Raw genomic sequence first — 22395 nt, forward strand, 5'->3', positions numbered from 1 at the left:
TTTCAAATGGTGTTGAGAGATGTATCCATAGATCTCCTCATGTTGCTCTCAAAGTGCACCAGATTGATGCTTTTAACTCCAATATTTAAAAAAAAAAATCTTCCCGGGGGAGCATGCCCCCGGTCCCCCCTATAGGAGGTTAGGTCCCCCCCACTTAAATCTTGTCCACATGGATACAAAATACATTTGCACACATCTTGTGTCCATATCTTTCTGTTTCGGTGGTCATGCCACACCGCATGCATGCATGCATGCATGCATGCGCCGAGTCATGGTAAGATATCTGGATTAAGAGGTTGCTTTTTCTTTGCACAGCATGAAAGAAAGGCCAAATGAATTGGCTGTGATTTTATTTTTTTTTAAGCAGAGGTTGAGTTCAATAATTTGTATAATAATAAACAATAATCCCTCGGAGGCGGTTGTAAAAATTCTTCTCTCCAAGCTGCTTTCTGATGGTCTTGTAGCCAAATCCCAGCCTTATCAGAGGGTGCGGACCTCAGACACACGTTCCTGAGGTCCTTAGATAGCTCATTAGTTTTGCCCATGGTGGAGAGGTTGGAATCTGATGTATTGATTATGTGGACAGTTGTCTTTTATACAGGTAACAAGTTCACATTAGGAGTACTTTCCTAAAGAAAATGGACTTGTCTAACCGGTCTGTGGGAGTCAGAATTCTTGTTGGTTGGAAGGGGATCAAATACTTATTTCCCACAGTTAAATGCAAATTAATTGATATATCTCTTATATATATTCTTACTGTTAAAATAAAACTACCATTACAATTATAGACTGTTCATTTCTTTGTAAGTGGGCAAACTTACAAAATCTGCAAGGGATCAAATACTTGTTTCCTCCACTGTATAACTGGCCAATAGAATAGGCAGTCATGCAATATGAGTGAAATTAGGCGATGCTCTTATCCAAATCAACTGTCTATCAAATAGTCTGCCAGCGCTCTTTATTAGCATTTGGTTTGAACAAATATCACCATTTGGGTACCACTTTACAATAAGACTACCCTTATAAAACATTCATAAAGGGTTTATAATTAGGTTATGAATTAGGTTGTAAACACTTTATTAATCATTAAGAACCATTTATAAACCAGTTCTAACATAGTTTTCATACATCAACACAGGCTCACTATTTGGCAAGATGACTTAGCCTTATAATGGCTACTTAGCGAGAATCGACTCAGTGAACAACAGATACCAAGGATGCTGGCTGATGAAGAAGACGAAGTCAGCTAAGTAGCCAATAGGCTTAGCAGTACAGATACATGTGGGCTCACTATTTGGCAAGCAACCGGCCACAGTTGCCCTGTTTATCTCATGTCTTGTAAAAGCTTATTCATGATTTATAAAGTGTTCACAACCTAATTAATAAATGAATTACAAACTATTCGTAAACCCTTTATAAGGGCAGTCTTATTGTAAAGTGGTACCAATGTTTGTTAAGTAGCTCACTCTCACCAACTATTTCGTCCATTGATTCAGTTTCTAACTAATATTCAAGAATAAATACCAAATGTCCAGTTGTGACTGTAGACCTTTTCCATAGTTTATAAGATCAAACAATTGATTGATTGAATCAACAACATGAATATTAATACATTTTGATGGAAGAACTAGTTCAGGGTAATTTGAGGTATTGTAGAGATAAAACCCTGACTTTTCCACTAAACATTTGGCGTATGGTTTTATGTTTTGTTGATCTTTTTCTATGTAATGTTTTCAAGTAAAAAAAGAAAGTATACTCTTGTCTGCTTCTGCCACATGTCGCCATTTGACTTGATATTTATTCAAAACAAAGCAATACGCTGCAGCACACATGCAAATTGTCAATAGCAGATGCAAACCATCTTTCAGCAGAGCACATAATGCAGACTTGTTCTGAACGAGCACTGATGTCAGTGATTGGATGGAGTTCAGTGTCACATGCTGTTTATTAAGAGGCAGATGTAACAATCGGCTATGTCTAACTTTTTTAGTGACGCCGATGGAAAATTCATACCTATTGACTGTTTGTTGTCATATTAGCAGCATAATGTAATAGGACTACACATATGGATGTTTTTTGAATGTTTCCATTCCTCTGCGTGTTTGTGAAGGTCAGTATGTAAGAAACATGAGCTGATCCAGTATGAGTTGGAGATGGCAGCTCAGGAACTCGTCTCTAAGAAACAGCAGAGAGAAGAGCTGGCTACCGGGGTAAAGCACTTACACACCCGCTTATTATCTCTCACTTTCTCTTACACATTCTGGGCACATACACATGTGGTACACACACAATGGCCATGTCAAGTCAGTTGTCAAATTTCCGGATGATTGCACACAAACGATTTTGAACAGAATTAGGCAAGCGTTTAAAACACTTTTGTGGTCTGACTTGATGAAGACATCAGTAAATCAATTAATACTATACGATACGATATAGTCCCCGTAAGGACATTTGGTCTGGACTCACAATATACAGACGCACATACTGACAATGGTGCCCTATTGCACAGCCCTCATGGCCAACATTTAAAAAGTACATTTCATTACATGTGAGTGTTAAGAAGCTTAATGGACATAGGCAGGAATGAGTGCTTCTAGCGGTTCAGCCTAATATGTGTGTGTTTCTGTGTTTGGGCAGACAGTACGTGTGTTTTCCCTGAAGGGCATGACCAGTAAACTGTTTGGCACAGAGAGCCAGGAGCAGAGGGAGAGCAGGCTGGCTGCTCTGGAGCAGAGCATCCAGGAGGGGGAGGAAGCGCTCAAGGAGAAGAACACAGAGTGCAAGTAAGCTCCACGCTAATGTACCAATCTTCCACCTTTTCTAAATGATATGTATTCACCCACTCTTATTCTGCTCCTCTCACTATTTCCCTCCCTCTGAAGACACAGTATATCTTCTGGTTTTTAGTTACGTGATTTGCCCTTATTTCTATAATAACTTTTTCATGCATCAGACAGAAAACTATACATTGGAAGAGTTCCTAAGAAGAGAAAATATTATCAATAAAAATAAAACAAACGTATACATTTTCGGACCACCCATCGGTGGTTAGAGCTACTCCCTTATAGTCTGAATTTGTTCTCAGGAAGACCAGGGTCAAGAAACCAGGAATAATTGTGTATGAGTAATAACACATTAGTAATTTTGAGAATAAAAAGACAAACACATTGTTTTTCCCCCTAATGCCATGCCTTCTATTCTCCCTTCCACCAGCTCTTTCACAGTGGTTCCTTTGTGTTTGTTTCTTCAGAGAGTTTGTTCAAATGGCCTGGGAAGACATTGAACGTTTTAAGGAGCAGAAGGACAAAGATCTGCGTGAAGCACTAATCAGCTATGCCATTATGCAGATCAGCACGTGTAAAAAGGTATGGGATTCTTTTCTATAATGTCTTTTTTCTTGTATAATTGCCTACTTAAAAATGCCAGGCATCTTGTGATGTTGATTTCTCAGCAGTAAAGCTCCCAATCTGTTTTTCTAATTAAAAAACCTGTCGTGTTTTTGCTTTCTTTCTCTAATCTGTTCTCTCTCAATGCACCACTTTCTCAGGGAATCCAGGTGTGGTCCAACGCCAAGGACTGTTTCAACAAAATGTGAGCCGCTTTCCAGCCATTCACTCTCTTGAAACAAAACAATAGTCAATCACAATTTCCAGAGTGGGACCAGCAACCAATCCTTAAACTGCCTTCAAATGGAGATGGAACACAGGAGCCTTAATACTGCCCTCACTTTGTTAGCTATGCTGAATGATTCTGTTTCTGTTTTTCACTCTCTTTCCGTCTCACACACATGCACACACACATTTATTTAGAGACAGTTTCCATGTCAGTCCCAGCTGTCCTAACAGCCTCATTCTCCTGGCATTCTGCTGATGTGGTTTTCAGACTCCACATGATCCAAGTTTTCAATACTTTTTTCCTCTTTTTTGAAAAACTCACATCACGAACAAGAGGAAACTCCTGCACTAATAATAATGCATGATGATTGCACATTGGGAATGGCTGTGCAATGAATTTGGGTTGTTACAATTATCTCTTATCCTTGAAACATGGAAAATGTATTCACAAGAAGGAGTATATTTCAGTCAGTTTGAGATCATGCTCTCTTATGACGATGTTTTAAAAGGAGGTAAAGAGTGAAAAATACAGCACCAAGCTTGTTTGAATAAAAAATCTAAAGGATATCCTATTTATGTTAATTAGAATGGCATTTAAATGTTCTTTCAGCAAGAGCATCTATAACCTATGTCCCTGGGCCTTCCTTAATGCAGCAGAGTTTTGCATTGAGATACAAGGACAGACATTCAGGTATCAATGTTAGAGTTGTTGCCAGGAATAATGTTTTTCAAAATACTTCTACCACGACTTCTTCTCAGCCTCGAAAGAAGGTGTAATCCTTTGAAGTTCATAATAATCTCAGTGGCAGATAAATCAGAAACAGGAAGTCAAAATTGTGACAAAAGGGGACAATAACCACACTAAAGGAAGTTACTACTCATTAACTTCCTTTTTCTTTTTCATTTCCATTTCAGCCTTTATGCTGTTTTTGAACGATAGCCCACCAAAGTGCTTATGACCAAGAGCTAGTCTGTATATTACAGATCACGGGTGGGGAGCACAGGAGAAGTGTATACAAGCTTTGGGCAGTTTTTGTTATATTGTTTTTGTTTCATGTGCCAAACGCAAATAACCAATAATAACATACAGTCATGAAGGCCTCACTTAGGCTTTAGTTACTCTGGATGCTTTCTTTGAGGACTGAGACATGGCACTGCCAAGAACTAACCAATCTGCAAACAATAGTGTTGTGAAACGCAACCGGTGCTGAAAATTGAATAATTGTGCCTTTTTCTTTGCTGTCAAGCTTTATTGCCTTAAAATGAACATGGGTTTTGTACAACAGGGGAGAAACAAAATGGGCCTCGCCCCTTTTTCTGATGTTAAGGTACTGCACTGAATACTAGACATGGGTTTTGATGCGCATGCCTCAGGTCAATGGTTCGGAAAAATACTGACCAAATATTGGAAACCTTTAACTACAAATACGTCAGTAACTCAAATTCTCGCTAAATACATATGCTATAAACAATACATGTGCTACTTTCAATATCTATCTAAGGACAGATAAGTGCAAAAGGGTCATGCAAAAGTTGTGCAGAGATTTGTTCTCTTTGCTATCCCTGCTCTTTCTTAACAAATCATCAGAAATACTCTAATTTCCCAAATCAAGGCTTTTTGTATCAACTTGTTCAATAAGAGATTGTTTTAATGTTTATGTAATCATTGTGCTAAGACACTAATAAACACATTTCTTTTTAAAAAATAATTTTCATTCCATTTGTATTACATGTGAAAATGAGCTGAGTGGGACAAAATGTGCTGTTGCTGGTTTCAAACTACAGACTACATAGTCATAGCCAGGTTGCTTGATGACTTCCCATGGGGCGTTTTGTTTGTCTTTGTGGATTGCAAGAAAAGAAACTGTTGCTAAATGAGTGTGTTCTAAAGGGCAAACTGTTGTAATTAATCTGTTTCGAAGTAACACAGCCTCACCCCTATGCAAGGCTTGCCTTTTTTTTCCATAACACCTGTGGTAACGGTGTATGATTTAGATGGGCGTAACTGTGTGTTTACACTCATGTGATGGTGGTGTGTTGATACCTGTCTACCAACATGCAAGATATATCAAATCACACAGGAATAGTTTTTTTAGTTTACTAAAACAGTGAGAATATCAAGCAAAGCAATGCATCAACTACATGCATAATTCCTATGAATAAGGTTCAAGTTAGGTAGTAGGAAATAAATGTAACTTTGAGGTGTTGAAATAAGTTACTCATTTGATATGAGACCTTTGATTTGCTTTCTAATTTTAAGACATTAAAGTGTAACAAAAAAAAGGTTTTTATTTAATTAAACTTAGTTCAATGTGTTTAACCTGGTATAATATTACGTGGTAGATGCCTCCCCTACCATTTATGATACAATAAAAAAGATGGCAGTGATTCAAAGATAATGTACATCACGAATATGTGAACACCCCTCGTCAAAGTCGTGATGTTTTTGTTATGTTTATCGGGATTTGAACGCCTCACATGCTTTAATGAAGGCGTGAACTGTAATATACATAATGAATGGCGCCCCCTGCCGATATATTCTGGTGAAAGCAGTTTAATGTGGCTCAGTTAACAAAGTGGTAATGAAAAGGAAAGGAGCCCAAGGAAAAGAACATTATTTTTTCAGATCCACATTCTGTCTGGTTTGTATGAGGTCATGGGGTTTTTACTCCAATAGAAACCTAACATTAATTCTACATTCCACAGCCTACCAAATCCAGTAAATCCGTGTACTTTTGAGAAACCTGATATATTAATAAATCCGAGTAAGCTGTGATGTTGTAAGAAAGTAATTAACTACAATAATCATTGTATTCCATTTTGAAGCCACGAAAAAAATGCTTAATTTCACCGAGGAACAGCCACTGTGGCTTAGTAGCTTATCTGAATAGACGATGGATGGCTTGATTGAAAGAATGCTTGATTCTGAGATTGTGCCAATTGAATGTTGTGTTTAACCAGGCGGTATCGATAAAGAAGATACAAATATTGTTGGCAACAGTCATTCTAGCAACAGGATGGCAACGGCAAAAACATGTGTGTGATGCCATCACATCCCGTACACAGCCCTCATGCCTCCCTGCCTGTACGTATTTGGGAGAAGAGACCCGCCCACCTTAATAAAGACTGGACCTTTCCCTTCCAATCGAGACAAAAGGATAGGACGACAGATCCGCGGAGGCACGCACTGAGCAGAGCAATTGAGCACCTTAGAAACGCAACGGGTTTGATCCGACGCGCAAGAACGCACCGGCACGCCGACACGCACGCCCTCCAGATCTACCTGAAACCTCTGAGCCGGTACATTGTCCTATTTGAAGGCAGAGGAAAGAGAATCTCAACCCCGTTTCAATCGCAGCCAGAACACCGTGTTCTCATGATGTCATACCTGTGGATTCTGCTATTAGGAAGCCTGCTGGCTACAAGCGCCAAGGCACAAGGTAATGATTACATTTCCAATTAATTCAGCCCAGCCTTAAGCTACATGCTCTTATTCTCACACACACACACGCACATATCTATCTATCTATCTATCTACCTATCTATCTATCTATCTATCTACCTATCTATCTATCTATCTATCTATCTATCGATCTTTCAGTGGGTTGATCATCTCCATCAGAATGTGTATGTGTTTGTCTGAGGGCAATCGCCAGTGTATTTTGCCAGTCTGTGCCTCCCCGTCTGTATGCCAATTCAATTCACCTTTAGCTATAATCTGCTTGTTTCAATCTGTTCTGGCTGAATGAATGGAGGCAGCTCTGCCTTCTTCTTCTGTTCTCCGTCTTTCACGGCTCTGCAGGCCAGGCATTAACAGTGAAATAGGTGTCATTTAATTTGGCCTTATCTTTCTGGACATGAGTTTGGCCCAAAGGGGTGTGGCGGGCCCATTGTCCTTACATATGGAATTCCCCCCTCTTTTAATTGTTTCATCCATTTTTCCAGCTCTTTTTAGTCCCCTTCATTGAATCACTGATGCTTTGTGAGTCTCATTTTTTCTTCATATCTTCTTTTTCCATACTATGATCTGTTCTTCCTCTTTCTTCTTCCTCATCTGGCTCATGGGCCCCTGCCCTTCCCCGCGGCGCATGCAATGATTTCAGATTTCTCAAGAGCAATAAAACTCAGATGGAGATAAAGGAAGCATTGAGAAAAGCAGAGACACTTGGAGAGATAGGAAGATGTTGGAAGAAGATAAAAACTAAAATGTTGGAGCAGATTAAGAGGGGAAAACAGCAGATATACAATCAAGGATAGAGTGAGAGAGCTATTCATTGATACAGTGAGATTCATTATCATTATGCAAACAACATTTCAGTTGGTGAACTACAATGAGACCTGATGTATTCTCACTCTACCGGTTCATTTTTTATGAGTGGCAAACCACAAAAGACGAACCCCTCGCACACGCACACGCACACACACACTTGTTCTCAACTTGCCGAACCGTAACCTCACTGTAAAACCTAATGTGCTGCTGTACTTTGACACAGAAAATCTCCACGGGTGTATTTGCTTGCTTGCATGTAAGGAGTTCATAGTTACACGGGAAAAAAAAGATGGGTCCTTGGGTCAGCGCACACATCACGCACAATGTGTGTAAGCTATAGAAGTGAAGTGTAGGGAGTTTCTCGTAACTAGATCCAGCTCCAGCTGTAGACAACACCCAACAACTCAACTAGTTTCAGCGCCTTACACTCCCCCAGGGCCCTCAGCATCTGTGTGTGTGTTTGTGTGTGAGAGAGAGAGTGTGTGTGTGTGGGGGTGGGAGTGGGGAATTACTTAAATATACAGAACATGTGGGAGTATGGGAGTGATCATTAATGTGAGTTTCTGTATGAGTCAGTTATAGAGCATGTGTGTGTGTGTCTTTTAGAGGCAGATGAAAGAATTGTGCCATGTGTGTACTGTGTGCAGACTTGTCCTTGTTTACACCATCAACTACCATCACATAAATCTCTCTTATGGTGGATAAGTGAAATCTACTCACACATGCACAGACACACTCTCACTCTCTCTGCTCCCATGGGGGCTGTTTTAAGGTGTGTATGATTGGGGTAAACACGGAACTTTTTGTCCTACAAACACACAATAGAGCCATATCTGACAGAACAATGCACTGTGAAGGTGCTGTTGTATCACCTGACACACATGCACACACAGTTTCTGGTGTACTATTACGAGACAAGCATTGGTTATTGGTGTCTGTACACGATATAGTACCGTTCAACCACACTCAGGCGATCTCACACAATCTCACGGCAGGAAACCGAAAGTGTCATAAGGTGCTCTTCCTTTGTCATTCATAACTGGCCTCAGAATGTGAGTCATACAAATCAAAGGGCTTTGAATTTGAAAAAGATGAATGTCTTTGTTTAGTAGTTTGCAAAACAAAAGGTGACATGACATTTGTTTTTTACTTTTTAATTATCAGGCGTACTCAGAAATGCTACCAAGTGCCAAGTTAAACAGTTTTATTATATTTCACCCTTTGGCATCAATCATTATTACAGCACTAAAGCTTCCATGATGCCTGTGAATCATTATATAGGCTAACAATTTAAGTGTCGTCTCCAAGCTATATTGGCTGTTGTCATAGTAGCTCGTAATGATGTTACGTGCTAAAAGTTAGTATATTTGTTTTTTTCAGGGACATATATCCCTTAAACCCTGTTTTAACTTGTCTGCAGGAACTGCTTTGACACACGTTGGTTCCCAGACTAAGTAACCCCAAGTGATGTCAAAGTCCTGCTTGCTGGATCATAAAGAACAACAAAATGGAAAGTTATCTGCATTATAAGGGTTGTTTCAGCAAAAAAGACAGTTACAGATTAAGCTTGACTCTTGATGTGCAGCATATCCGATACAGGAGGTAGTGTAATGCTTAGCTTTTAAAACGTTGCTTAGTACAAAGACTGGAGACGGATGGAAACAGCAAGCCTGACTCAGTCCAAAGGTTATATAATACACTTACAGGCACCTCTTAAGCTTGTGAGTTATATCTCATTTGTTTATTTTGCACACGAAAAACAGGCAATTTGGAGTTTTAAGGGGGTTAATGTGCTGGACTATTTCCTGGCTAGGACCATAGACTGTATAGGCTGGGACCAGTAACTCACAGTAACGACAGTGAGTTGTGCCCGGCCAAGACATAGTCAGGCACCCTGAAACGTTCTGTAAAATGTTAATGTACTAAGCTACTTGTATCCTCCTGTTTTCAGTGTTAATGATAATGTTCAGTTCTGATTGACAATGTCGGAGAAGTTAAAGTTTAATATTTATTTTAAGATTGTATATATGGTAAAATCGTAACATGGCATAAGTGTCTTTCCTGTTTTTAAAGTGTTGTCATTTGAATAACTTACCAGAATGTTCTAGCTCCTTACCGCCCAGCCCTGACAGGTATAGGTATACCTGATAAAGTGGCCATGGAGGGTATTTATCAATCTATCAACAACTTGTAGGCCAGTTTCCCTAAAGAACAGTATGTAACCGACAGTATCCTGTTTTCCCACATGCATAAACTGGTTTGTCTTAAGAGTCCGTCTTTGGGGACCTTTTCTTAGAGTTTAACTCTACACATGCTGTTCAGTCTCATACAATTGCGTGCAGCCATGTCAGAGACACACAGATGACTCATCAGCCCCTGGGGAAAGCAGTGGCAAAGAAACAAAGGGAGTTAAGAGTTTGGGAGAGGGAAAGAGAGAGGAAAGGGGGGAGGCAGTCTTTAAAGCAAAAATAAAAAGGAAGGTTGAGAGGGTTTGGATGTGCAACAATTTGTTTCACTGCTGCACTAACGCAAAACAGGACAGCGCTTACTCAAGGGTGAGGGTGAATGTTAACTTGACTTTTGTGTGTGAACATATGGTTGTTTGTATGTTTGGACTCCAAGGTGGATGAGAAGGGGTTTTTATGGGTTTCTACACACACGAACACACATGTGCGTGTGCGCATGCCTGTTGTTGGGTGAGGGGATGTAAGGGGGTGTGTTTGAAGCGGAGGTAGTTAGAGGAGGAAGTGGCAAACTGATAGATGGGAACAGAATGTTCTATGGAGTGGCAAGAGAAAGAGTTTGTATGGGGGGCAGTTTCCCACACACACACACACACACACACACACACACACATACACATACACATACACACATACACATACACACACCCACGTTACATGAGAGCCACATACCTCACACACACATGCATGTCTGCACAATGCCATGGAAAAATGTGCCCACTCATTTTCACATTTACTGTAGGTGAAAACATATATACTCACAATCATTAAACACACAACAGTGATCCCGGTATGAGGAAATAACAATTCAATATCAGCAGAAAGTTAACCTGCATATTTATAAAAAAAAGGCGCGACATCTGGCGTCTAAACTAGTTCAACAAGCTGAATGTTTTGCTACGGTACATCTTTGATAACACCTGTTTGATTGAGATATCAAAGAAAGTCATGAAGATAAAAACCTGAAATCCACCACAAACACATTTACTCACACATTCAGTCCTGTTTCTTCAGTTTGTGATAGGGCTGCTCAATTAATCGTATTTTAATTGCAATTACGATTTTGGCTTGCAACGATTATAAAAACATGATAATCGGAAAAAAACGATTATTTATTTATTTTGTATTTGTTTTTCAGTTGAATTATACTTCAAACTCAGGGTAATCAACTGTTAAAAACATACTGTTCAAATTTTGTATTCAATAAATGGATGTTTTCAAAGTAAATGGATAATCGTTTTTAATAATCATGATTTCAATTATTGACCCAAATAATCGAGATTATGATTTTTGCCATAATCGAGCAGCCCTAGTTTGTGATACTGTCAGGTTCTTAATAAACCATCAATGGCACTAAGTATTGATTACCACTGATACAAAGCTCAAATAGAGCTTGTTTTTATTAGTGATCATGCAAGTCCACCCCTTAATATTCAAGTGCATATGGTGTGTGTTTAGCCATGCTAGTGTCTGTATGGATTTGGGTGTGTGTTTGGAAGAAGCAAGGGTGTCCCCAACATTGCACGGCCTGCCTCCAGAGGTTTAACGGTGCGATGGGAATACTTCAGATGTGTTCTTGCCGCCCTCCCTCAGGGCGTCTCTGACTTTGATAGAATCTCACTTGGCAAAGGCAGCGATCCTACATTGGAAATTCACTTGACAATAAGCAACTGTCTTCAAAAGTGATTATGAATGATGTGAAGTGAACATCTTATGGAAGATAGTTGTGATACACAGCAGAAAACCCCTGAAGATTCTGATTTCTCTTTATGTCTTTATGTTTCAATTTCTAGGTGTTTTAGTTTGCTTTTGGTCCAAATTGCTGTATATATCTTTCCACTATTTCAAACTACTTTTTCCAGCAGAAAGCAAAACATCACCCATACCATTATTTCTAGATGGTATATACCTGTTAAAGGTTGGTACTATCCCGAAGAACCAGCATCAGGGTGTTGCTGAAATCAGCTCAACTTTGAGCACAGTTTCGCTGTTTCAGCTTCTCACATCCAACAGGGGAATCTCACAGCACTGCCTCAAACACACACAAACGCCATGCTCATCTCACACACAGAATGACAAAGACATGTGCTTTGTATTTTCTCATTAGTACAGAGCTGCAATTTCAGTGCAGAGGTTGAGTCTTCATATGATGTTGAGGCAGGTGAGACGTGATCGATGCGTCTGTCATCCATTTGTGGCTGGAGAGTTCACATCAGGAACCAATCAGAGTGGGGTGTGTGTGTGTGTGTGTGTGTGTGTGTGTGTGTGTGTGTGTGTGTGTGTGTGTGTGTGTGTGTGTGTGTGTGTGTGTGTGTGTGTGTGTGTGTGTGTGCGTGTGTGCGTGTGTGCGTGCGTGCGTGCGTGCGTGCTGAATCCACAACATCTTAACGACCATTTCGACAGATAATTGTAATTGTTTTAAATGGTAACAGATGGATTAAGGCATGCCGTTTTTCAATTACCATCATCAAAAATCACTGCCAGTCTTTTGTTCTATTGGTTCTATTTTAGGTCAGACTTGTAAAAGTGTGGCTTATTTGTTTGTGAATAGGCAAGGGCACAACATATTGGTCGATTCAGTCAATTATAGGGGTTGTAGTGCCAGGTTGCAAGCCTTCAAAGGCAGAAGAAACTCCGTATGAGTCATTGAGATATATTGTCATATTTTAGCCTGCCATGTCTGCCTCTTTTCTTCTTGAGAGAAAGAAAATGATAGTTCCTCAGGCTTCTGTCAGTCGTGTGATGTATGATTATTGAAGCACCAGGGTTTCAGGACAGCCCTTTTGTTTTGTTTTTCTGCCCTTTTTTAAATTGATATGTACTAGTAGTCAGCCTTTGACTGGATATGTGTTTCCTTCTTAATTATTCTTTTACATTTTGTGTAGATGATGCTGCAGCTCCTGAACCTGAAGCAGCCCCAGAAGCGGCTCCTGATGCAGAAGCAGTTCCTGAAGCAGCTCCAGAACCAGCTCCTGAATCAGCTCCTGAATCAGCTCCTGAAGCAGAACCAGAAGCAGCCGCAGCCCCTGAAGCAGACCCAGAAGCAGCCGCAGCCCCTGAAGCAGACCCAGAAGCAGCCGCAGCCCCTGAAGCAGACCCAGAAGCAGCCGCAGCTCCTGAAGCAGCCGCGGAGGAAACTGACAAAGCAGCCGACGTAAAGAACATTTTTGTTTCTGTTGATTTGTTTTCTTTGGATGATCAATCTGTGTTTATCTCGCTAGAGTTCTCCCGGTGATCAACAACCTCCAAAGAACCCAATATGGTCAAAAATTAAATAACACTTGCTCTTAAAGCAGAAACATATAAAAGTGACATAATTGCAGGTCCAGATGATGTATGGGTGACATATATAAAAGGGAGTATGTTCACAAAGGTTATTTTTTATAATGTTACTTTCTTCATCACTCCAAACTCTTATCTTGTCTGGTAAATAGCACACAGGAAAATGTTTGGGTGTTCTGAAAACAGCATTACCGACTAAATATATACAAATTTACAAAAAAGTGATCTGAGCTGTGCCGTGTTTCTGGATAACAGTGCCTCTTTGCAGCCTGCATTTAGTACATTGAGGTCTAGAGAATATACAGTTCTTAATCTTCTTCAGGCAGATATTTGAGAAGCTGAGTCATACAGTATCAAGTGGCTGAATGTTGTTCATGTACATTCAAGGTGGACATTGAAAGTGTTATGAAACATAACGTCAATGGCAGCTCTGTTTCTGCCCTTTTCAGACTGTGTTTTGTGTTTAAGCAAAGCTCCAGTTTGCATATCAGTTGTGCTGTTGGTTAAAAAAACTGATATGGTGAAGCACTAACAAATATGCACTAATCTTAAAAACCAAATCACCTGAGGGGCTTTTATGTTTAAATATTTGTTTTTCTTTTATGTAAATGTATTTTTTTTTTTAAAATATGTATAACTCATGTTTAATATAGGAAACAGAAGCCGAGCCTTCTGCTGAACCTGAAGCCGGAGCCGATGATACTGTGGTCCTTGAGGCTGGTGAAGCAGAACCAGCGTCCGCTGCTCCAGCCGACACAGAGACAGAAGCCGCTGCAGCAACACCAGGTGATCCACTGGTGTTCAAATATGCACTCTTAAAAAAGGAAATACAGAAAGGTTTTTTTCCGATGATTAATCTGACGCAAAAGCATATAATATCCTCATTTTTCTTTACTTTTATAATAACCCTACCAACAATTCTACTCACTGTGTCCTGCTCCCAAATAAAAAGTTAACAATAAAATGTTAACTTAAATCAAGAATAAAATCAACACTTGATGTTTTATGTTTTATCAAAAGCCCACTGGCGAGACATCTGCTGGCATCTAAAGTAGAATTTTGTGCTTCAGTGCACCTTTGATAAAGAGAGAGATTTTCCGAGGAAGTGGTGAAGATGGTAATTCAGAAACACCCACACACACCGAACGTTGCAAATACATGCAGACCTGTTTTTCCTTCTCGGAATGCTGCTTGATATTTGATAAACCATAACCAAGAATTTGCACACTGTTCTTTTCTCCCAAATAACAGTTTTTATTATTGGTGTTTTTAGTTGTTGCAACTCTGTCTTGTTTTTCTCCTTCAATTCGATGCTGATCTCCAACATCAGCTTGGCTAATAATAATCATACTGAGAAGCAACAGCAAGTGTACCATTAAAAAAAAAATGTAGTCAATGTAATTGATTGATAAAGAAACAGGTTCATTTCAATTTTGAGATGTCTTTCTATTAACTGTTGCTACTATACACCTTGTCAATGTGCAGATTAGGCAAAATGCTTTTTTGAACCTGCCTAGCAACATGCAATAAAAAGTGCCACAAAACCAGCCATTCCATTTGATCCCATGTCATAAAATATGGATAATAAAAATAAATGAGTGATCTAAACTTCCCCCCCATCTGTTTCTCTCTCAGCTCCAGCACCTGCAGCTGATCCAGAGGTTGAGGCTCCAAAGGCTGAGGAACCAACAGCTAAAGAAGTGGAAGCTTCCCCAAGCAGTACCGAAGCACCCACCCAGGAGGAGGTCAGTAGCACCGTTACAAAGTCTTATTCAAACCTAACATCTACATTCTGATTATGTATAATTGCCGACAGCCAGTGTATAACACACATTTTTCAGAAGCTGCAATAATTTGAGAAGTTCCTGGCGCATCCTTTGTGTTTATATTTGATACATTGTAATAGAGTGGACCTGGGGCAGCAGCAGATACTGAGGAGAAGCAAACAGACCCTGCTGCTGAAGCAACAAAACCAGCCGCAGAGGAACCAAAAGTGGAGGACCCAGGTGAGAATATACTGTGGATTGTCTTGTGTGTATAACCTCATATGGAAGAAAATGTAATAAGATCCCCATGCAACTAATATACAGTAAATCAAGAAAGCAAAAATGTCCATGCCTGTTTCTAATGACTCTGGTACAGAATGCAGCCTTGAGACTGTAGGTAAGAACTTAGAGATAGCTATTTGCTTCAAGTCACTTGGGACAGAGTAGGTATCTCGAGGTATGTATTAAAGACACGATATGGACACTTAAATTCATCAGATGAGCTCACCACTTTAGCATGTGTGTCCTTTACATGGGGAACTGTACCAACTTGTTTGTACAACTTCCTGTTCCGGTACAATCTGTCTAGTTGTAGCATGTTACATACTGTACCATGAGTCATGATCTCCTTTATCAGCGTAATGCCTTAATGTATATAATAAGCCGTTTAATATGGAGAAAATAGATATTCACATATACCCTCTTTGTAAACACTATTCAGCAAGCTTTGATGCTTTTATTTAAGATGAAAAACAGATGAGTGTTACAGTACACATTTGTAGAGCTTGTGATAAAGGTGTCCAACTAGACAACTAGATGTTTGCATCAAACACTGATTCTGTTTTTTGTTTTCTACCAACAGTTGAAGTTGACACATATATTTTGTTACTTGTTCTTCTCTCCTCTTTAATTTCTGCATTTTCCAAAGAATCTTATATGAACCTCCTATATAATACTTATATAAACCTCAACCTTTCTGGAGCTAAGTCTAACACAACTAAACAAATAACTCAGGCACACCACAAGTAATTGCTAAGTATGACTCAGCAGCTCTTCCATCAAACAAGAGCATTTCACAAGAACATAATTAAAACCAGTTATTTTCAGTTACTGCAATAGATGAAATCCCCAGAACTAAATACTTAAATGTACACTTGCGGCAGCTGGTAGTATTGAAATCCCCATTAAAGCATTACATGTCATTAGAATATGAAAGCTAGAAAATCACAAAAAATGATTAGCAGTTGTGTTTAAAGCGAGAATGTTTTCATCTCAGCCCAGTATTTAATCTTAACTGACTAAACATGTTTTAATATTTCCCATAACTCTGAACCTACTTGAATGTGTCCAAACGTATAAGATTCCCACTGTGTCACGACTGAACCCTCGAAATACCCATGAAATTGTTGTTGTTTTCTGCTATCAGTCCTTTAAACATACACATGACCTGCTTTCATGAGATGCTGTATCGTGTATCATGTTGCTGCAACTCCCCATTTTCTGAACATAGTAATGTAAAACAGATGTTTTAAAAAAAAACAAGGTTATGAGGTGGGATTTTGGCCCCCACAATTGTACCTCCAGATTTAATTAAGGGTGGTATGGTTTGAGTAAAGAAAGCTGGAAGTGTCGCACCTACAATGGTATTTTCTCTGCGCTCATTTCAGCATTTCCTGCTCAAAGTATGCTTATTGTTTGCTTTATAGCAGGACATACTCCTATTTGTCAATCAAGAACAGTCATTTTATGTTTGGCTGGTCGTTATCTCCCCTCTGAGTCATGCTAACAACTAAGAAAGGGGGGTGCAGGAAGGGGCTGCTGTGGAAGGTTTCTTCCATATGATAACTGGCACCGAACGTTATTGCACGGTGGTGAAAGGAGGTAAAGAGTTGATAGATGGAAAGAAGGATTAAGAAAGGAGAGAAATTAGAAAAGAACAGGGGTTGTTGTAAAAGGTAAAGTAAGAAAAGAGATGCAGGGGTATGCAAGGGCAAAGAGAGGGGAGAAGGTTGTGAGGTTAATAAACGCAGGAGAATGAGAGTATCAGAGTAAAGCTTGGCTCAACAAATGGTTTCATTACTTATAATATATCTGTGACAAAAGGTGCTTGACTATCAGAGGGCAATTTTACTCATTATGTTTTCATATCAAGAATTATTTAAGGTAAAAGAAGGTCACTGGAAAATGATTCCCCTTAGGTTCTATCTGAAATAATTAACTGATCCCTGCCCAGCCTAAAACGGTTTTGTAGTCCCACATGTTTAATACGTCACTTGGGGTTTCCCCCAGAAATATAGAGTCAGGTTAAGGTATTGTTCCTAACAGATAATATCCTTAAAATCTAAGTCAACACTTGTTCACAGGATAACAGTCACACCCTGAGAGCAGGTGGAGTTTCACAGTTCCTTTCCAGGACAGCTCTGCAGGGTATTAACTATAGGAGCCATGAGGGACTGAAGTGGGGAGGGTTCCCATTATAGCTGATGTTTTTATTAAGAAAGATTAACATGCAACAGTGAAGTATCGTGTGTTAAAGAGATTACATGCTTTTGGTGAACATCTGGAAGATATCTCTCTGGGCGCGGTGGCGAAAAGTGAATTTCCCTACAGGGATTGAAATTGCATTTTCATCACCAATGATGCCTTAATGTTTTTTCAGAGAGTCTTGACCTGGAAGATGCTCTGACAGGAAATGCTGCAGAGGAAAACTCAGGAAAAAGCCGCAGTATGGGACCTGGAGGTGAGTTATCTCCATCTCCACTCTGGTCAAAACTTCTACTGACATAAAGGGTTTTATACTTTGAGCTGGTAACCCTAAACTTCTGGTTTACAAATACATGTGAACAGGAAGTGGATAGGACATTTTATAATATACTGTATGTGATTTCTTTGTTTATGCTGAAAAAAAGCCGCTTAACAAAATGTCTTCGTAAGACCAGTCATTGCTCTCTGGGGCGTTATTGTCTTGTTTTCCTTTTTTTAAATACAGCAGTGTATTAAATCCATATATCCTGAGACATTGAGCTAACGTTTTTTTTATTGATACAGCACGTTTCAAAACTAATTTAGAAAATGCTTTACATTGAGGAAACAGGTTGTAAAACATTTTAGGATTGCAATGAAGTCAATACATTTTTTTAAACATTTACATTTTAAGTGAAAACTAAATAAAATCAAAATCATAAGGCAAGAATATTATTAAGGTAAGACAGGTTGCGAGTAAAATGATATGCTAAGAGTAATTAAACGTTTTTTTTGTATGTATATGAATGAAAAGATGCCATAAAAAATGAAATAAAATGGTGAAGTTGCCACCAATCGCTGCACCACCTGTAGCCATCACATCTACAAAGTCACACCTCCACAGAGTGTTCCGTAGGACTAGGCCACTTGTGCCTCATAAACTGTGCCCTTAAACATATTCCCTTGGATTGGACTGTTTCCCACGACAAGAGAAAAGTTTGCTCACGAGCCATAAAGCGTTTTAACAGCAACTGATTTTTCCTCCTTTTTCCCCATCTAAAAGCTGATTCATCTATGTCGTTATAATCATTATAATTCAGTTAAAGGGCGCTTTCCTTTAGTGCTCTGTTATTAGCGGATTTGTCAAGTTGAAGCAGGTAGAGGGCAGCAGTGACATCACAGGCTTATACAGGCAGGCAGGCAGGCAACGAAGAAGGAGATAATGGAGTTTGTTTTGCATTATGTCACAGATCAAAGTTCAGCGCGGGCCACAAAGAGTGTTTGTTTGTCTCCCTCTGATATCATAAAGGAAACTCTATGAGTGTTTGTCTTCCTCTGATATCATAAAGGAAACTCTATTAGTGTACAGAAAGGACATTTCATATGTGCTTTTCGAGACCGGTTAGGACAAAACCCCAGGCCTTTTAATGACTCTGAGGAATAAACCACCTCAAAGAAAATACTCTTGATCCTCCCTTTTTCTTCTCCGCTTTCTGTGCTTTACCTGCATGATCAACACATTCAGACATGAAATTATTTTTGCCTTTTTCCCCTATCCTTCTCTAAACACTTGTCTTTCTTTCTCTTGTAGCACATGCTGCAGGCGCCTTAGGAGACGGTAAGACCTTTTTGTGTTCATGATCAAAAAATATCAGTCCAGTAGTTCTGGAAACTGGTGAAGCACACAGGATATTGCTGGCTTGCTACTGACAGTACAAACAGGATACTAGTCTCAGCGGAAAATGCCTCTCCACTATTATTATAGTTTGAACTGTTTGAAACCGTTCCTCTGCAAAAGCATTGTGAAGTCACGCTACACACACCTGTCAAAGTGTTACTTCTGAAGCTCGGAAGTAAGTGCGGTTCCCTTTTATCAGACAGTAGGAAAACAGGTGCATGTTTGTGCATGTTTAAATAAATAGTACCTAGGTTCACAGCCAATGTGTAACTCCTATAGGGTTTTACCAGTATGTACATGGTGTTTCATGTTACTAACGGTATGTATATGTTCTCTGTTCTACAGCGGGAAAACCTGAAGCCCAAGGTGAGCTATCCCTCTTTTCTTTTCTTTTTTTTGAATACAGTTACCCAGCCACCCATTCACTGCCCTAAACATACCCTAAACAAGCAGTCCCCTGTTTTCATAACTTTAGGGCCCTAAGCAGGTGTGTTGTTGCTGCCAATGCTGTAGGACATTTTCCAAACTTTTCTTTCAACTTGAATAACTGCCTTTTTATATTTAATGAATGACAAGCAGGCTATTAGAGTGATTGGACCTTCAATTGGCAGATAAAATGCCAAATGGTATTTGTATTAAAACTCAACCATGATATAGATTGTGAATGTATGAATGAATGAGTCTTATGATAGTCAGAACACCTCTTTGACATTGTATTGATGATCAATGAATCTGTTTAAGTATTAAAAGCCATGGATCAGTTACTAAACTTTATTTATTTTATTTATGTATGCATTTTTAAAGTGCTCTGCTTTAGAAATGGCAGACAATCAATGATAACAGTTGTAAAGGTATCCATATAAGAGAAAGTACAAAAAGAAAGATAACACAGCTCAAATGTAACTTTTTATATGACCTCTGGCCCCAGCCTTGTAGCCCGCAGTAATGTGATAGGGGTTGTGGCTGCTGACCACAGACAGTTCCCATAGACGCGTGTTTCCGTAGGGCACGCTGTCTGTCAGTTTATCTACTGTATGTGTGTATGTACTTACTTGTAGTGACTCACTGTCTTCTCCCAATTTATTCCACTTAATTTCCTCCTGATTCATGTATCTCGAGTCACGCAGGTTCTCTGACTCATGCCACTCCCTATTTGTTCTCCTTTTTTAACTTTGTTCATCATAACTTGGATGCACTCCTTTAGTTGTCATGCGTACCTGTTTAAGTTGCTGACTCATTACAACATAATGTATCCCTTTGTTCTCTTCCACTCCAGCCTATCCTGATTTTTGAATTACCTTGTCTATTTTTTCTGATTTGATTTGTATTATTGTTAGGTTGAAATTGTAAATAATATATCTACAGATATAATTCATGCAACAAAGTCTCTAATCTTGAATTCTATCTTCATCATTTACAGCCAATTCAGAAGATTCATATAAGTCATAAAATATAACCATAATTCTGATGGCTTTCTTCTGGCAATGTATTAAACCCTGATGAATGCAACATAACATGTATTGTAACGCAGTGTAGATCACTGACGTTTGGTGAGTTAAATCATTAGTTATTTAAAATACCTACTATAAACTGTATAAAGTATATACTATAAAATAGTAAGCATATGATTAAAATATGATTGTTATGCTATTTACACTAGAGCATCTTATGTCACATCATATACGTGCACTATAATTTGCCATTATTTGTACTTATTTTGGAGTTGAATTAATGGCTTTTACTCAGGGGTGCATTTGTCCGTGTGCCTTTCACAGACTATGAGAGGTATTTGCGATGACACAGCATGAAAACTATTCAGATCTGTGTTGGCATGGTAACTGGGTTACAGGTGCAGAGTGCAGACAGATTTATTCTGTAACTGTGAATGCTTTCAAGAGTCTTAATTATTGGGTAGGCAAGAGAAATGGAATCAGAAAATGCTGTGAAAAGATGATGCATCGCTCAAGTCTCGTGTCATTGAGCCTCACTGCTGCGTGCCATTTCTCAACTGCAAAGTGGCAGCCAGGTTTAAGGCTGAATATAACAATCTCTTAAGCTGCTACACTAGCAAATAGTCAACACAGGAGTCACATTTGTATCATAAACACTAGTATGTTTAGTGTGCACTGTCATCATTATCTTTGTTTGTTTGTTTGTCTCCTACAGAGGCCAGCTCCGGCTCTATAGCAGGCATCCTGAGTGCAATCGGTGTGGCCATAGTGGGAGCTGCTACTGGATATTACACATACCAACGGAAGAAACTGTGCTTCAAAAACAGACAAGGTAATTATCACACTGACTAACAAATAATATGATGCCAAACTGCTGTAAACAAGGCTTGATATGTTTGACATTACAGCACTTATACAAAAATGTCTTTAGACTCAAGCTACCAGCATATCCAGTCACACGTTTGTTTTAATTTTTTCAAGTTCAGGACAAGGCATGTTAGTGTGTGACTTTGGGTCTGAATATCACAAGTTCTGGAGGTCAGCAGTCTTCCTCTGAGACATAGCAGACTCAGCTTGATCCCTTAGAGTGTCGTCAATTGCTGTCCACTCACACACATCCTGCATACCAATACTACCAATTCAGCAGAGTTTTAATTTACAGTCAACATCAGCAGTAGGCCATTCAGCTCAAGTGATGTAGGGCAAATGTCAGATTCAGAAAAAGGATTTTACTCTGACTATAGTATTTATCAAATGTTCAAATAAAGTAAATTATATATTCCCCTTTTCATATATTTGGTATTTATGAATATGAAGGATGCTCCCTCACTAAAGGGAATTAGTCAATTAGAGCCTAGACATATTTACAACCCCCTGGGTGCTTTCACTGTCACACTGTAGTTGTGTTTAACTTACTAAATGCTTGAGAAATCCAAACTGACGTGATCACTTTATTCCTTCACTTTTTTCTTACTGCGTTTTTGCTTCGGTCTGACTTTGTCAATCTGCGAATAGAAGCTGATCCTGAAGCTGTCCGCAAAGCTGATACTGAAGGGGCTCAGGCAGATCCCCAGGGTAAGACGCACACACACACACACACACACACACACACACACACACACACACAC

General features: G+C 39.3%; 2 protein-coding genes across 2 annotated transcripts in view; both read left to right on the forward strand.

Annotated features, from left to right (window-relative positions):
- The window catches only part of LOC104963315 (sorting nexin-4-like), a 14856-nt gene extending 9536 nt beyond the window's left edge, over positions 1 to 5320 (forward strand). Inside the window, exons 9-12 of the mRNA XM_010791891.1 lie at positions 2111 to 2210; positions 2638 to 2783; positions 3251 to 3365; positions 3548 to 5320. Of these exons, the coding sequence (XP_010790193.1) occupies positions 2111 to 2210; positions 2638 to 2783; positions 3251 to 3365; positions 3548 to 3595 (409 nt within the window). The 3' untranslated portion in view covers positions 3596 to 5320. The remainder of the gene's footprint in view (positions 1 to 2110; positions 2211 to 2637; positions 2784 to 3250; positions 3366 to 3547) is intronic.
- A 1673-nt stretch (positions 5321 to 6993) lies between these two features.
- Positions 6994 to 22395, forward strand: part of LOC104963316 (fibrous sheath CABYR-binding protein) — a 16049-nt gene continuing 647 nt past the window's right edge. The window contains exons 1-10 of the mRNA XM_010791892.1: positions 6994 to 7054; positions 13013 to 13281; positions 14063 to 14195; positions 15045 to 15154; positions 15316 to 15415; positions 17835 to 17915; positions 19230 to 19256; positions 19662 to 19682; positions 21483 to 21599; positions 22283 to 22342. Of these exons, the coding sequence (XP_010790194.1) occupies positions 6994 to 7054; positions 13013 to 13281; positions 14063 to 14195; positions 15045 to 15154; positions 15316 to 15415; positions 17835 to 17915; positions 19230 to 19256; positions 19662 to 19682; positions 21483 to 21599; positions 22283 to 22342 (979 nt within the window). The remainder of the gene's footprint in view (positions 7055 to 13012; positions 13282 to 14062; positions 14196 to 15044; positions 15155 to 15315; positions 15416 to 17834; positions 17916 to 19229; positions 19257 to 19661; positions 19683 to 21482; positions 21600 to 22282; positions 22343 to 22395) is intronic.

The sequence above is a fragment of the Notothenia coriiceps genome, unplaced genomic scaffold (genome assembly GCF_000735185.1).
Source record: "Notothenia coriiceps isolate Sejong01 unplaced genomic scaffold, NC01 NC01_scaffold00035949, whole genome shotgun sequence".
In the NCBI taxonomy this organism is placed as follows: domain Eukaryota; kingdom Metazoa; phylum Chordata; class Actinopteri; order Perciformes; family Nototheniidae; genus Notothenia; species Notothenia coriiceps.